This window comes from Talpa europaea, assembly GCF_964194135.1.
Source record: "Talpa europaea genome assembly, chromosome: 9".
Lineage (NCBI taxonomy): Eukaryota > Metazoa > Chordata > Mammalia > Eulipotyphla > Talpidae > Talpa > Talpa europaea.
The window spans coordinates 14377845-14390103 of NC_140076.1; the positions used below are offsets into that span (position 1 = coordinate 14377845).

Genomic DNA, 12259 nt, shown 5'->3' on the forward strand with positions numbered 1-12259 from the left:
TCCTGGCATTATCAGATAAAGAAATGCTGAAAGACACTAAGGGCTCTGGAGCCTGACTGACTGGGTTCAAATCCCCCCTTTGCCACTTCCCAGCTGTGTGACAGTGGGCAAGTTCCTTGATATCTCTGTCGTTTCTTCTTCTGTAACATATTGGTGATAATAGTATTTGTCTCATGGGTTTGTTGTAGGATCAAATGATTTGGCTTCTAGAACATGCTTTTATAAGGGCCTGACACATAGTGAGAGCCCCACTGATCTTTGTTATTGTTAGTATGATTAACAGAAAGAGTTGAGATTCTGGGATTAGATGAGTCTGGTTTTCTCTCATATTTGCACACCATTCCCTGTGTCACTTTGGGCAAGTCAAGTCACACCCCTGGACCTACTTCCCCATCTGTTAAATTGAGACCACAAGGCCATTGTGGGAGTGAGAGAGGAGACTGAAGCACTTAGCAGAATGCCCAGTGCCTGGCAGTCCCCTTCCTGATGGGCTGAATCAGTCTCTGTTGCCTTTTAGATAAGAAATTCCCTGAATATTGTTTCACATCTGCCTGTTTAGGGCTGTTATCCTGAGTCCCTCTGTACCTGGTACATGGTGTTCAATAAATAGTTCTTTACTGAATGAATGAATCAGGGATGGCGGGGCCATGCTTTGCTCATCTTTGTGTCCAACCTGAGACTAGTCCAGCACCTAGCATGTAATTTCAATAAATGTTTGTTGACAGAATAGATTTTCTAAATGGCTATTCATTTCCGCTCCTAGTCCTACTTGAGTTTCTGAATTAAACCCAGAAAGATACTTACTGACTTATCCTAAATCTTTCTAAGTTTTAGTGTTCTTATCTGTGAAATGAGGCTATTAATATCTTCCTCTTAAGATTGTTCTGAAAAGTAAATGAAGCAATATGTATTTAGCACAAAAAACTGTTTGCTCGGCATTTCCTTCCCCCAGCCTCGGTTTCCTCATCTGTGAAATGGGTATCTACTTATTCACTTCTTCATTCATTCATTCAACAAACTCATTGCCCGTGTACAGGGCTTGTAGTTAAGAGCCAGGGCACTTAGAGACAAGCCATGGCCCCTGCCATCTGCTGCGGGTCAGCACACTAATAGTAAAATTCCAGCGAGAAGAGGTACGTATGTGTGAGGCCTAGTAAGGCCAGTAGGTAGAGATGGAGACCTCCAGGGTCTCAGCCAGCTCGCTAGGGAGACTGTAAAGCATGGAGTCACCACCTCAGTATAATCAGTTTGAAACGGAGTTGTCTCCTGTGACCTCAGATTGTTGCAGCCTGAGTCTGTCTGTCCTGCAGCAGACCCAGTTTCTCCCCTGACTCAGCAGCATACCAGAGACTGGCTCAGCTGCTCCAGGCCAGCCTGGTCTCCTGCTCCCTCTGAGAGACCAACAAACAGAGTGGTGTAGGCAGGGTATAGGGTGTGTGGGGTGCTGGGTTGCTCCCAGTCCAGAGAAGGCCCAGTAACCAGTGGGACTTCTCAGAGTTCTAAACAGTAATTCCCTATACTCTCAACAATATGGGGTGCCCCCAACAGATGCTGGGGTCCTGCCTGCCTCTTCAAAGATGAGCCTGGCCCATCCCAATGGGGGAAACCAGTGAGGAGATGCTTGGGCATTGGGGTCAGGAAAGGCCCCTGCTAAATCTCTGGGTTCCTTGTCTCTGACGTTCCCTGCTGGTTTCTGGGAACTGACTCCTGCCAATCACCTCATTAGAGTCTGAAACATCTGAATTAGAAGCTCGCATTTAAGCTGGGAGTGTACTTGTGGGGTTGGAAGGGACTATTTATCTCCAGCCGCCAAATCATTTGCACCTGTTACCCAGAGCCATCTTCTTTCCAACTGAAGGAATTTGCCAAGGATATTTGAATATCAGGGGAGGGTCTGCTGACCAGAGGTGACCTGACCAGAGGAGAAGGATGCTTGAATCCCAAAGGCCCAGCCTGTCCTAGCAGGCCTCAGGGAGCAAGCAAGATTTACTAGGTGAGCGCCTGCCTGGGTTGTTTCTTCTGTCAGGAAAGGCCTCCCTGCAGTATTTTCTGTCTCGTCAACGCTGCATTTCATTTTAAATTGCAGCTGAAAGCAGATATTTTCCCTCTTGCCTATTACACCTCTTAATTTGTCTCTCCCTCTGCTGTTATTTGTCTCTATAAAGTGTTTTGCCTGAAAGACCCACACAGCACAACGTTGCTTTGCCCTGGGTTAGCTTTAACATTAAGGGGAGACACAGAGAGACTTGAGTCCAAGGAGGAGGATGCAAAGGCCCTGCGGTGAGATAGACAGGCTTGGGAACATAGGCCACACAGTGTATCCATATCTGTTGTGTGTCTGTGGGTCTGTGTGTGCACACATCAATAGCTGTACCTAATATGCAGATGTGCCTCTGCATGTTTTAGTCTAACCATCAGCGTCCATCCCTAAATTGTGTAGGTTTGTGGGCAAATACACACCCGTATGCAACCTGAGTGCATCTGTGCCCTGCATAGGCGCACACGTGTGCACAGAAACACATATGGCATCCAGGCATGCTCCTCACATGAGGCACGTTGGCCTCCTGTGCGCAAGGCCAGGGTTCTCTGCTTCCTTGCCCTGGCACCGATGCTGTCAGCACCTCTGCCTGCCCCACCCAGGGGCCCTGGCCTGGCCTGAGGCTGTGGCGAAGGCAGGCAGAGCAGTGGCCCGCGGGGGGCCGGTGGGCACACTGAGCCCGGCCCAGCTGTGGCCCCAGCTCTCTGGCTCGGCTCCAGCCACCCCTTGCGCACAGCCCGCCGCCGCTGCAGCATCGCGGCTCCTGCTCGGGTGACCCCAGGGGAGCAGGGGCGCGGGCCCCCCACTCCCTGCCGATCCCGGACTGGCACTGAGGGGGAGAGAGGTCGCCGCACGATGGCCAGAGCGCTCCGGACGCGCCGGGTCCCCCGGCCCCTCGGAGGGACCCTCCAGCCGGGCGGTGCGGGCGGGGGCGGGGGCGCGGGTCGCTCCCCGGCCGGAGGACGCTGGGCAGCAGCCAATGGGCGGCCGCGGCCCGCCGGGGCCCGCGGAGGCCGCCAATGACCTCGCGCCGCTCTCCGCGCCGCCCCCGCCCGCCCCGCGCCGCCGGACCACGGGCGCCGCGGGCCGGGGGGGCGCGCGGCGGGGCCGGGGGGCGGGGCCCGGGGGCGTCTCTGCCCGCCCCGCCGAGGCCGGCGCCCCGAGCCCCGGACCGCCCATTGGCCGGGCGGCTGCGCGGCGGCGGCGCCGGACCGCGGGGCGCGCGGCGGGCGGGCGGGGCCGGGGGCGGGGCGGCGGGGCGGGGCGGCGCGGGCTCCGGGCAGACCGAGCTGCGGCGGCTCCGGCGAGGCTGCGCGCGAGCGGGGCGCAGCGCGGCGGCGGCGCGGCTCGGCCTGCGGCGGGGCGGCCGGTCCGAGCGGCCGCGGGGGGACGCGCGCTGCGGGCGGGAGGCGCGGCCCGGGCCGCGCGCGCCGCGGAGCCGGCGGGGCCGGGAACAGGTGATCCCGCCGCGCCCGCGCCCGCGCCTCGGCCGGGGGGCGCCGCTGCGGCCGGCGCGGGCTCCGGAGCCGGGGCTCGGGCACCTCCGCGCCGGGGCCCGGGCGGCCGCTGCCCGCGGGCTGAGAAGTGCCGCGCCCGGCGCCCGCCCCGCCGCGGAGCAAAGTTGTGGACGTGTCCGGGGGCCCCGCGCGCCCCGAGCCGGGCCCCTGCCCGCCGCGCCCGCGGCCGAAACTTTGGGCCGAGGCCCGGGGCGCCCTCCGCGCCAACGGCGGGGCGCGCGGGCGGCATGTGACGGCCGCGGCCGGTCGTTGCGGGCCCGGGCCCCGCGCGGGGTCCTCGCCGCGAACTCCCTGAACTTCGGGGCGCAACTCCCAGGGACCCGCGCCCCCGGCGGCGCCCCGCGACGACCGCCGACCCGCGCCGGGACCCCGCGCGTTGCCGCCCGCCCCGGGCGCGGCCGCGATGCTCGCGAGGAAGGCGCCGGGCTTCGTGCCGGCCCCGCCGTGGGGGCTGCGGCTGCCGCAGAAGTTCCTCTTCCTCCTGTTCCTCTCGGGGCTCGCCACGCTGTGCTTCGGGGCGCTCTTCCTGCTGCCCAGCTCCTCGCGCCTGAAGCGCCTCTTCCTGGCTCCCCGCGCCCGGCCGCCCGGCCTGGAGGGGGTCCCCGAGGGCGCCGGCCGCCCCCCGGCCCGCGAGCGGGAGTCGCCGCCCGACCCCGCGCCCGCCGCGCCCGCCCCGGGCGGGGAGGACCCCGGCGGCCGGGCCGGCCCCCGCCGCAGAAAGGGGGGCCCGCGGCGCATCCCCCCGACCCGGCCGCGGGAGGACGTCACGGCCGCGCGGGGCAGCAGCGCCGCGGCCCCGGGACCCCGGGACGGGGGCGCCCCGGGCAGCTTCGACTTCGGCGCCTTCCGGAGCCGCCTCCAGCACCCCGTCCTGGGAGCGGGGGCCGACGAGAGCGGACAGCCCCAGAGCCGGGTTCGAACCCAGCGGGAGAAAATCAAGGAGGTAAGGAGTCCTCATGCCCCCGAGAGAGGATGCTTCTGTGCGTCCGTCCGTCTGTCCATCCGTTTCCCCTGCCCCGGCCGCTCCTGGTCTCCCCCAGGCCCTCCAGGCGCTGCGAGGGCTTCGTGCTCCCAGACTTCCCGCCCTCAGCCGCCCCGCCTGCTTCCCACAGCTGGGTGCAGTTAATCATCCCCACACCTGACAGGTGGGAGCTGGACCACTGGCCCAGCCCCCCCCCCGCCCCCCGCTGTGGGCTGTCCAGGCCGGTCTCCAGCCCAGGGGGCTCCATTCTGTCTCTCTGTGGAGTTGCTGGGGAGAGTGAAGTTCAGGTTGTTCCTGGACACCCTGAGTCAAGGGCCACGTTCTTCCTCACCAGTGTATCCTCAGTCCTAACTTTCCCCCAAGCCATTGTAGGATCTGCTACCTGAAAATCCAGGATTTGGGGGTGTGTTTGGCATCCTGCAAATATTTTGTAATTTAGCCAGCACTACAAACCAGAGGATGTTGGTGCATTTTTGCTGTTTCTATTGAGCTTGGGAATAATTGTATATAATTGCATGTGATGCAGGAAGGATCAATAAGGCGGTGGTAATGTTACAGAAGCTCCGAGGTTATTGACTTAAAGAAGCGGGTCTTGGACTTGTTCCCTGTGGGGATTGTAGCGGAGCGGGGTTTAAAGGGATCACTTTGAGTCTGAGTCTTAGTTTAAGAAACCAAAACTAAGGCAGCCTTGCCAAGGCTTGAAGACTGTTGTCAGACCGCTGCTGCTAACTAAATAGTTCTGCCACCTTTAGAGCTGCCTGCCCCAGGTTTGTGCCCAGTAATGCAGAGGGGGCTGCAGTGACACCCCCAGACCACGAGGGGGCTGCTGGCAAGCAGTGGGCCAGGGTCTCCTCCCTAGAAATGAGAGGATGCTTTCTGCTCCTGCTGCTTGTCTGGACTTCTTGGTTTGCTGCAAAGGAGTCAGCAGGTCTGTCCTGATTTCCACAGGGGAGCAGCAGCAAGGATCAGGTCCTGCCCTGCCAAGACCTACTCAGAGCCTTGCAGAGTTTGGCTGCCCCCCCTCTTTGTCCAGATTGTCCTCCCTCCCAACACCTGCCTCTCCCCCACTTCTTATCTGCTGTTCTTCGGCCCTTCTGCACGAAGCCCCATTTGGAGATTGTCTTAATTAGCAATTGCAAGATGTTTTGTGAGGTCAAGGTAGGAAACCATAAAAAGGGTCCATTTGTGTGTATGTGCGCGCGTGTGTGCTGCAAATGCACATGCTCTCAGTTTCCAAATTCTTGTGAAATCTCAAACGTTAATTGGACCTTGCAGTAGCTAAGAAGGAGCATAATTTCTTCACTTTTGGTTAAGGAACTGTGCTGTAGAATACTCACCCGGACCCCCTACAGCTCCCTTTCTCAAAGCTGCTCCTGAACACATTAGACTTTTCTACCTTCCAGGCCTCCTCGGAGGGCATTAACCCCAGTGAAATTACATGTAAACTGCATGCGTGCATTTTTCATGGGGTTCCAGAGCTGCTATTAGATTTTCAAAAGGATCCCGAAAAGATCAAGAATTAAATACTCTTCTGAAGAGGGGCTCCCTGCGTACACCCTGGCCCATTTCTGAAAGCCTGGGCTTGGGGTGGGAAGTGTGGGCTGGCTAGCAGGGAACCCGGCTCTGTCCCTCTAGACAAAGACAACTTCCTTGCCAGCAGAGGTCGTGGTGGTGACTTGCAGCCGCCACCACGGGAGTGGTGGGGGGTGCGCAGACTCTGCTTTGCGGGTAGGTGTAAATAACATGATGGGTACAGGTCTCTGTCGGTTGTGGTAACTGGAGGCCTGCTTGCATGCACCTGTGGTTGATATTCTTACTATCTTGAAGGCCTTAAGCTTCCCCAAAGGGAGGGAGCTGCATTATAGGCATTATTCTATTTTGAAACCTATTGTCCCTTTAGGTTTCTTAAGTGTGATCCCTGTACACCCACTTCCCCCCAAAAAAACATGAAAAAATGTGGGGCAGAGTTTTTGGTGTAGCTGTTAACACCTACCCCCTGGTGTCACACCTAATAAGGAATGCATGTGACTTCTGTCTCTGTTGCCTTCTCATTTATATTTCTGTCTGTGCCGTGTCCAGGGTAGCTCATTTTAGAAAAGCACCTGTTTCCATAAAAGGGATGGTTGTTTTCCTCTCTGGCTTGTTTATTTCCAGACGTGGATTGATTAGACCCCAGGAGCAGAGGGCAATGAACATCAAATAGACAGGACTCTGTTCTTATGAGATGAGATTTAAAAAAAAAAAAAAAAACCTACAACATGGATTTTTTTTTTTAAAGATTTATTTATTTATTTATACATGCACTGGCTACAGTCAGAAGCGCGGGAGGGTGAGAGAATTCACCAGAGCCAGAGCGGGGAGCAGAGCAGGCAGAAGGACCGAAGTACACTGCTGAGGGGAGCAGCGGGCGGCAGGAGAGGTCTGCGCACCATGTGGGACCCTCCTCTGGTGGCCGGGGAGCAGCCGGGGATCGAACCGGCGCTGCAGAGGCTGCGGGCAGCTTCACAACCCAGTGCTCAACCGCTGCGCCACTGGAGAGACCCTGAGATGAGATTTTTAAAGTGAAAGTAAATAACAAGAGAGAGTCAGAGGTGGTGATGAATGAGAGTGAATGAAGCCTGGACACAAGGGCACTAGATCCGGGAGGTGTATTTATAAACATTCGAGCCTGAGGGATGGGCGTGGGTCCGAGATCTCTGCTAAGATGGGTCGACCTGGACGTTCTGGGTGCCCATATATCAGGAAACAGTTGACCCTAGAATCAACAATTCTTGCTTCACATCTTTGGTACCTTGGCGGAGGCAGCGAGGTGGAAAGGGGGAGACCGAGAAAACATGGATTGGAATCTCAGCTCCACTGTCAACTGCATGACTTTGGGCGAAGCACCTCCTCTCCTTCCTGGGCCTTATTTTGCCTTCACAGAACAGGCTGAGGCAGGAGAGCCGGCTGGCACATGCACTCTTGCCTCCAGGCCTGGCTCCTGAGTGGGCGCCCAGGCTGCTCGGGGGCTCCTTTGCAGCAGGGCTTTTCCCAGCTCACTTTTCAACATGCCATGAAGTTGGGAACAGTGGGGTGTCGTTGACGGTGGTGGCATTCACTGCTATATGCCCAGCACCTAACCAAGAGTCGATACTCGTTCATTTCATCAATGAAATTAATTATTCCTGCCACCATACGGAACTTTAGAGATGGAATTGAGCAGTGAAAGAACCTCAGCTTGGGACTGTGGAGAGTAAAGGGATTGATGAGAATGTAAAATGCCTGTTTAACCGCCTTCCCTTTCAGATCTGATGATAATATGGGAAATTCTTGGCATAATTATTATGGGGCCTTGACATAGTTAGGTTTCTTATGGATTTAAGGTTTATAGACTTTTCTCACGCATGACAAGAGCTGAGAGTGAATGTATGGCTTGTCAGGGTCACATCCCAATAAAAAGATTCAAGCTCTCCTGGATCCCAGTAGTGATGGTTGGTTGCTGATTTGGGGAACCTCAGCTTTCCCTTCCAGTGAGGAGCCTTTTGTCGAAAGGGACTGGGCAGTCTGGGCGGGGCAGTGAAGTCACAGTGCTGCAGTAGGCTTGAAGAAGTGGGGTTGAATTCACCCTTAACCCTCTCCCCTCCCCCCCATAACTGTTGTTATGTGGCTTTCCCACTGAGACCCCAACCAGGGTTCCAGTCCTAGCCACACCATCAACTCTGACCTCAGGAGGAAATTTCTGTTTATTAGTGGGTCTCAGTTGTCATGGTAAAATGATGAGACTGGCATTTTGGGGACTCTTCCTGCTGTCCCACCTGTTTGTCTTGTTTCTGGATCTGCCTGAGCTCCTAGAAAGGCTGGAGAGCAGATACCCGAACACGTGGCTAGAGAAGAGATCTAAACTGACAAGGTTGCTGGTGGCCAAGGCTGGGTCTTCTTCCCGAGGGTACCTGGACTTTAAGCGTCTAGAATGGGGGCCACAGTGAGGTTTGGGGGCTTAACTACCCCATGACCCAAGAGGTCTTTTAGGAGTTGCAGTAAATTTCCAATTGCAAGTCCAGCTTGAAGGGAGTGGGGAGGCGGCACCCATGAGTAAGATGTTCATGCCTGGATAGCATGAGGCATCTGGAGGAAGTCCGAGAGCCCTGAGTGCCTGTGACTTGGCAGGAGGAGCCCAGCTCTAACCCTCCATGCCTGGCACACTAAGTCTCTGGGATATCGCTGGTTCGAATATGTAACTATGTCTGAATAAGTCATCTTAGCAAATGATCTTTTGCTCCCCATTAACGGGCTGGTTCGTTAGTCATGTGTGGTTTCTCTCTATATCTGATTTATCTTCGCTAGAGCCAGGGACAGGTAGGAAAATTAAAAGGCTTTCTGTGCTTTGTAGCATGTGAATCTGAGCCGGTGAGATGTTTGGGATAATTAATATTAGGAGCACCTCACATTTAAATAGCTTTCCCTCGAAGCGCTCTGTTCAAGTTGCAAATCCATTGAAGATTGTTTCCTACCCCCCCACACACACACACCACCACCCCCCCCGCCCCCCATTCTTCACTTTCACACCTGCCCTGGTCTGTTACACACTTAATAAAGACAGGAAGACTGGCCTGCAATAGCCGCAGGTCTCCTGGCAGACTTGGCGTCCTAAGCCCAGCCACACACCTCGTCCTAAGAACTGAGGAGTGCAAAGGGAATAAAGCTCAGGATGTGCCCCACCAGGCGTAGGGCCTGAGCTGGGTGAATCTCTGCCTTCACTTTGCCGTGCTGCCGCTTTTGGGGGGATTAGGTGCTGGCATTCCAGGAACACTTGCTTTTCAAGCCTTACCTCCTTAACTCTGCCCTTAGTGTCAGGTCTAGAAACAAATAGTACAATGACTTTTAAAAGTCAGCTGTTTATTTCACAGCATAGTTAGCAGGGGGGTAAGGATATAGATTCCCCTGTGTTTTTCAGAGCGACTGATTTACATCCGAACTCAAGAAATGCCTTTTCTCTAGCTTTCCCAGAAGACTGATCCATTACTCCACCAAAAATAAATATCGTGATATATATCAGGCATGCTTTGCTCAGAGGGACTTACATCTTTTCTCTTATTGAAAAAAATAAATCAGGCTCGCAGATTGGAAAGCCTGCACAAGGGAGCTGTTTTGGAACCTGGGTGGACACCTGGTCCCTTGGGAATGGCCTCTGGCCGGGAGGCACCTTCCTCCACATCCACATCCTGAGCTGAGTCTGCCTGGTGGGACCAAGGAAATTCTCTCCCTGCTTTCATCAGCCAGGTTGGGGAAGCCCTGGAGAGAGGGTAGGATTCATGAGAATTTCCTCGTGGGTCTTTATGACATGACTTTAAAAGAGGGGTCATTCACCCAAGCAAAGGAACTATGAATCTCAGACTCCATGGAAAAAATAGGGTTACTGAAGGGGTGGGGGAGGGGAGAAGGTGGGAGGGCAGGGTCAAGGGCATCAGCCTGGTGGTGGGAAGGGGGCTGGACCTTTGGTGGTGGGTGAGGTGAAGCTTATCCGCACACAGGGGAAGGTGCACCCCCACCCCCGACTTACATAGTTTTGTCAATCAGTGAAACTTTATAGAGAAAGAAAAGAAAAAGAACAGAGGGGTCATGCGTGGAGCAGGATGAGATCTTGAACCAAGGTTTTTGTTATTCCACCCCTGGGCACCCGCGGTCTGCAAGGAGCAGGCGCATCCAACAATAGGCCCTGACTCGCGATCTTTACCACCTCAGGGCCGAACCTCATGCACAAGTAGTAGTTGCCCAGTTGGGGGGAAAGGACAACATTTCTTAGCTCTTGTTCTCATCACAGATAATGGTAAGACACCAAACTGGACACTCCTCAAAGAATCCTGAGGACTCAAAGACTTCAGTGCCCTTCTCCTTGCTCCTTCACCATCTCCCCTCCCACCCCATGCTGGGGCCTGGCTAGCCGCTGGGGAAGCAGCGTTGTGGCGCTCCTAAATGCAGAATAAACTTGCACTTGATTTTTCTAATATTTCATTAAGAATTTTGCATCTCTATGAAGCTATAGTTTTGAGGGAGGCTGGTCCATAGTTTTCTTACAAGGCCTCTGTTTATTTGTTTGGTACAGCATTGTGCGGGCCTCGTGAAATAACTAAATAGCTCCCTAATTTCTGAAAAAGTTCATGGAATGCTAATATTCTCTCTTTCTCTAGTGTTTGATAGAATTCATCACTAAAACCATCTAGGCTGAGAGGGTGTATGTGTGTTTTTATTCAATTGCTTTCACTGTATGAAGTTATTCAGTTAATTCTGTTGCTTTAACAGATAAAGAGCTGTTCATAATTTCTATTTCTTGTGTAAGTGTTGTCAGTTTTGCTTGCAGTGAATTTGTCTTTCATCTAAAGCGTGGTATTCTTTCCCATTTTCCTTTAAATGTTCGTAGATCTGCGGTGGTGTGCCGTCTTTCACTCCTAATATTGGTGGCTGGTTTCGCTGTTTCATTTTTAAAAATTATTTGGTTGGTAGTTTATCAATTTATTTCTCTTTTCTAAGAATCAACTTTTGATCTTTTTGTTATTCACATTAAAAATTTTATCGATGTTCATTTCTCATTATTTCTTTTCTTCCACTTGTTTTGGCCTTAGTTCTCTTTTTGTCCTGCCTTTACTCTAGTTCAACGATCGGCCTCTGTTCTCGTATCTTCTAACCTTCATTCTGTGGTTGTCATGTATCTTGCTTCTACATATGTTATGAACCTCTTAAACTGTTGATATTATTTTTGCTTTAAACAGTCAATATTCTCAGAGAAATTAATAAGCCAGAATCTTTTTACTTACCCACATGTGTGTTGGTATAGTTTTCATTCCTTCTTACCTGTCTGAATTTCTCTCTGGTATCATTTTTACTTCAGCCTGAGAAACAAACTCCTTTTAACATTTCTTGTCATGCTGGTCTGCTGGTGAAAAATTCTTAGAGTTTGTTTATCTGAGAATGTCTCTATTTTGCCTTCATTTGAAAAGGATATTATTGTAGGATATAGAATGTTAAGTTCACTTATTTTCTTTCCTTCCAGGAAACCCCTTTTTCTTTTAGATACCGCTTACATATGAGGTTGATTGCTTAATATTTTCCATGAGGCTGAATGAATGAGCCTCTATTCATTTTATTTTTTTTTCTTTTTCTAAAGATTTATTTATGCATACAAGAACTAGGGTACAGGCCAGAGGTGTGGGGGGTGAGAGGATTCACCAGAGACAGAGTGGGGAACAGAACAGGCAGATGGACCGAAATACACTGCTGAGGGGAGCAGCAGGCGAGTCAGGAAAGGTCTGCTGCGCTGTGTGGCTTGCTCGCTGGCTGGGATTCGAACTCATGCTGCAGTGGCTGCGGATAGCTTCGTAGGTTGCGTCTTTACCCCTTGCACCACCAGGGAGGCCCGCATCTATTCATTTTCTTTTCAGTTTCTCTTTCCCTCTGTGCCTTGGTGTGGATAATTTATATTAACCTATTTTCAAGTTCACTGACCTTTTCTTCGGTGGTGTCCAATATGTCAGTAAGCTTACCCAGTGAATTTTTTTTTTATAAGATTGATTTATTTATTTATACAAGCACTGGGTACAGTCAGAAGCGCGGGAGGGTGAGAGAATTCACCAGAGCTAGAGCTGGGAGCAGAACAGGCAGGCTGATGAAATACACTGCTAAGGGGAGCAGCAGGCAAGACAAGAGAGGTCTGTCGCACCATGTGGGACCCTCGCCGGCAGCTAGGGA

The 12259-nt window shown here is 53.3% G+C and overlaps 1 protein-coding gene across 1 annotated transcript in view; it reads left to right on the forward strand.

Annotated features, from left to right (window-relative positions):
* Positions 1–3958: 3958 nt before the first annotated feature.
* Positions 3959–12259, forward strand: part of MAN1C1 (mannosidase alpha class 1C member 1) — a gene marked incomplete at both ends in the record, with an annotated part of 119484 nt that continues 111183 nt past the window's right edge. Inside the window, one exon of the mRNA XM_084242728.1 lies at positions 3959–4498. Within this exon, the coding sequence (XP_084098854.1) occupies positions 3959–4498 (540 nt within the window). The remainder of the gene's footprint in view (positions 4499–12259) is intronic.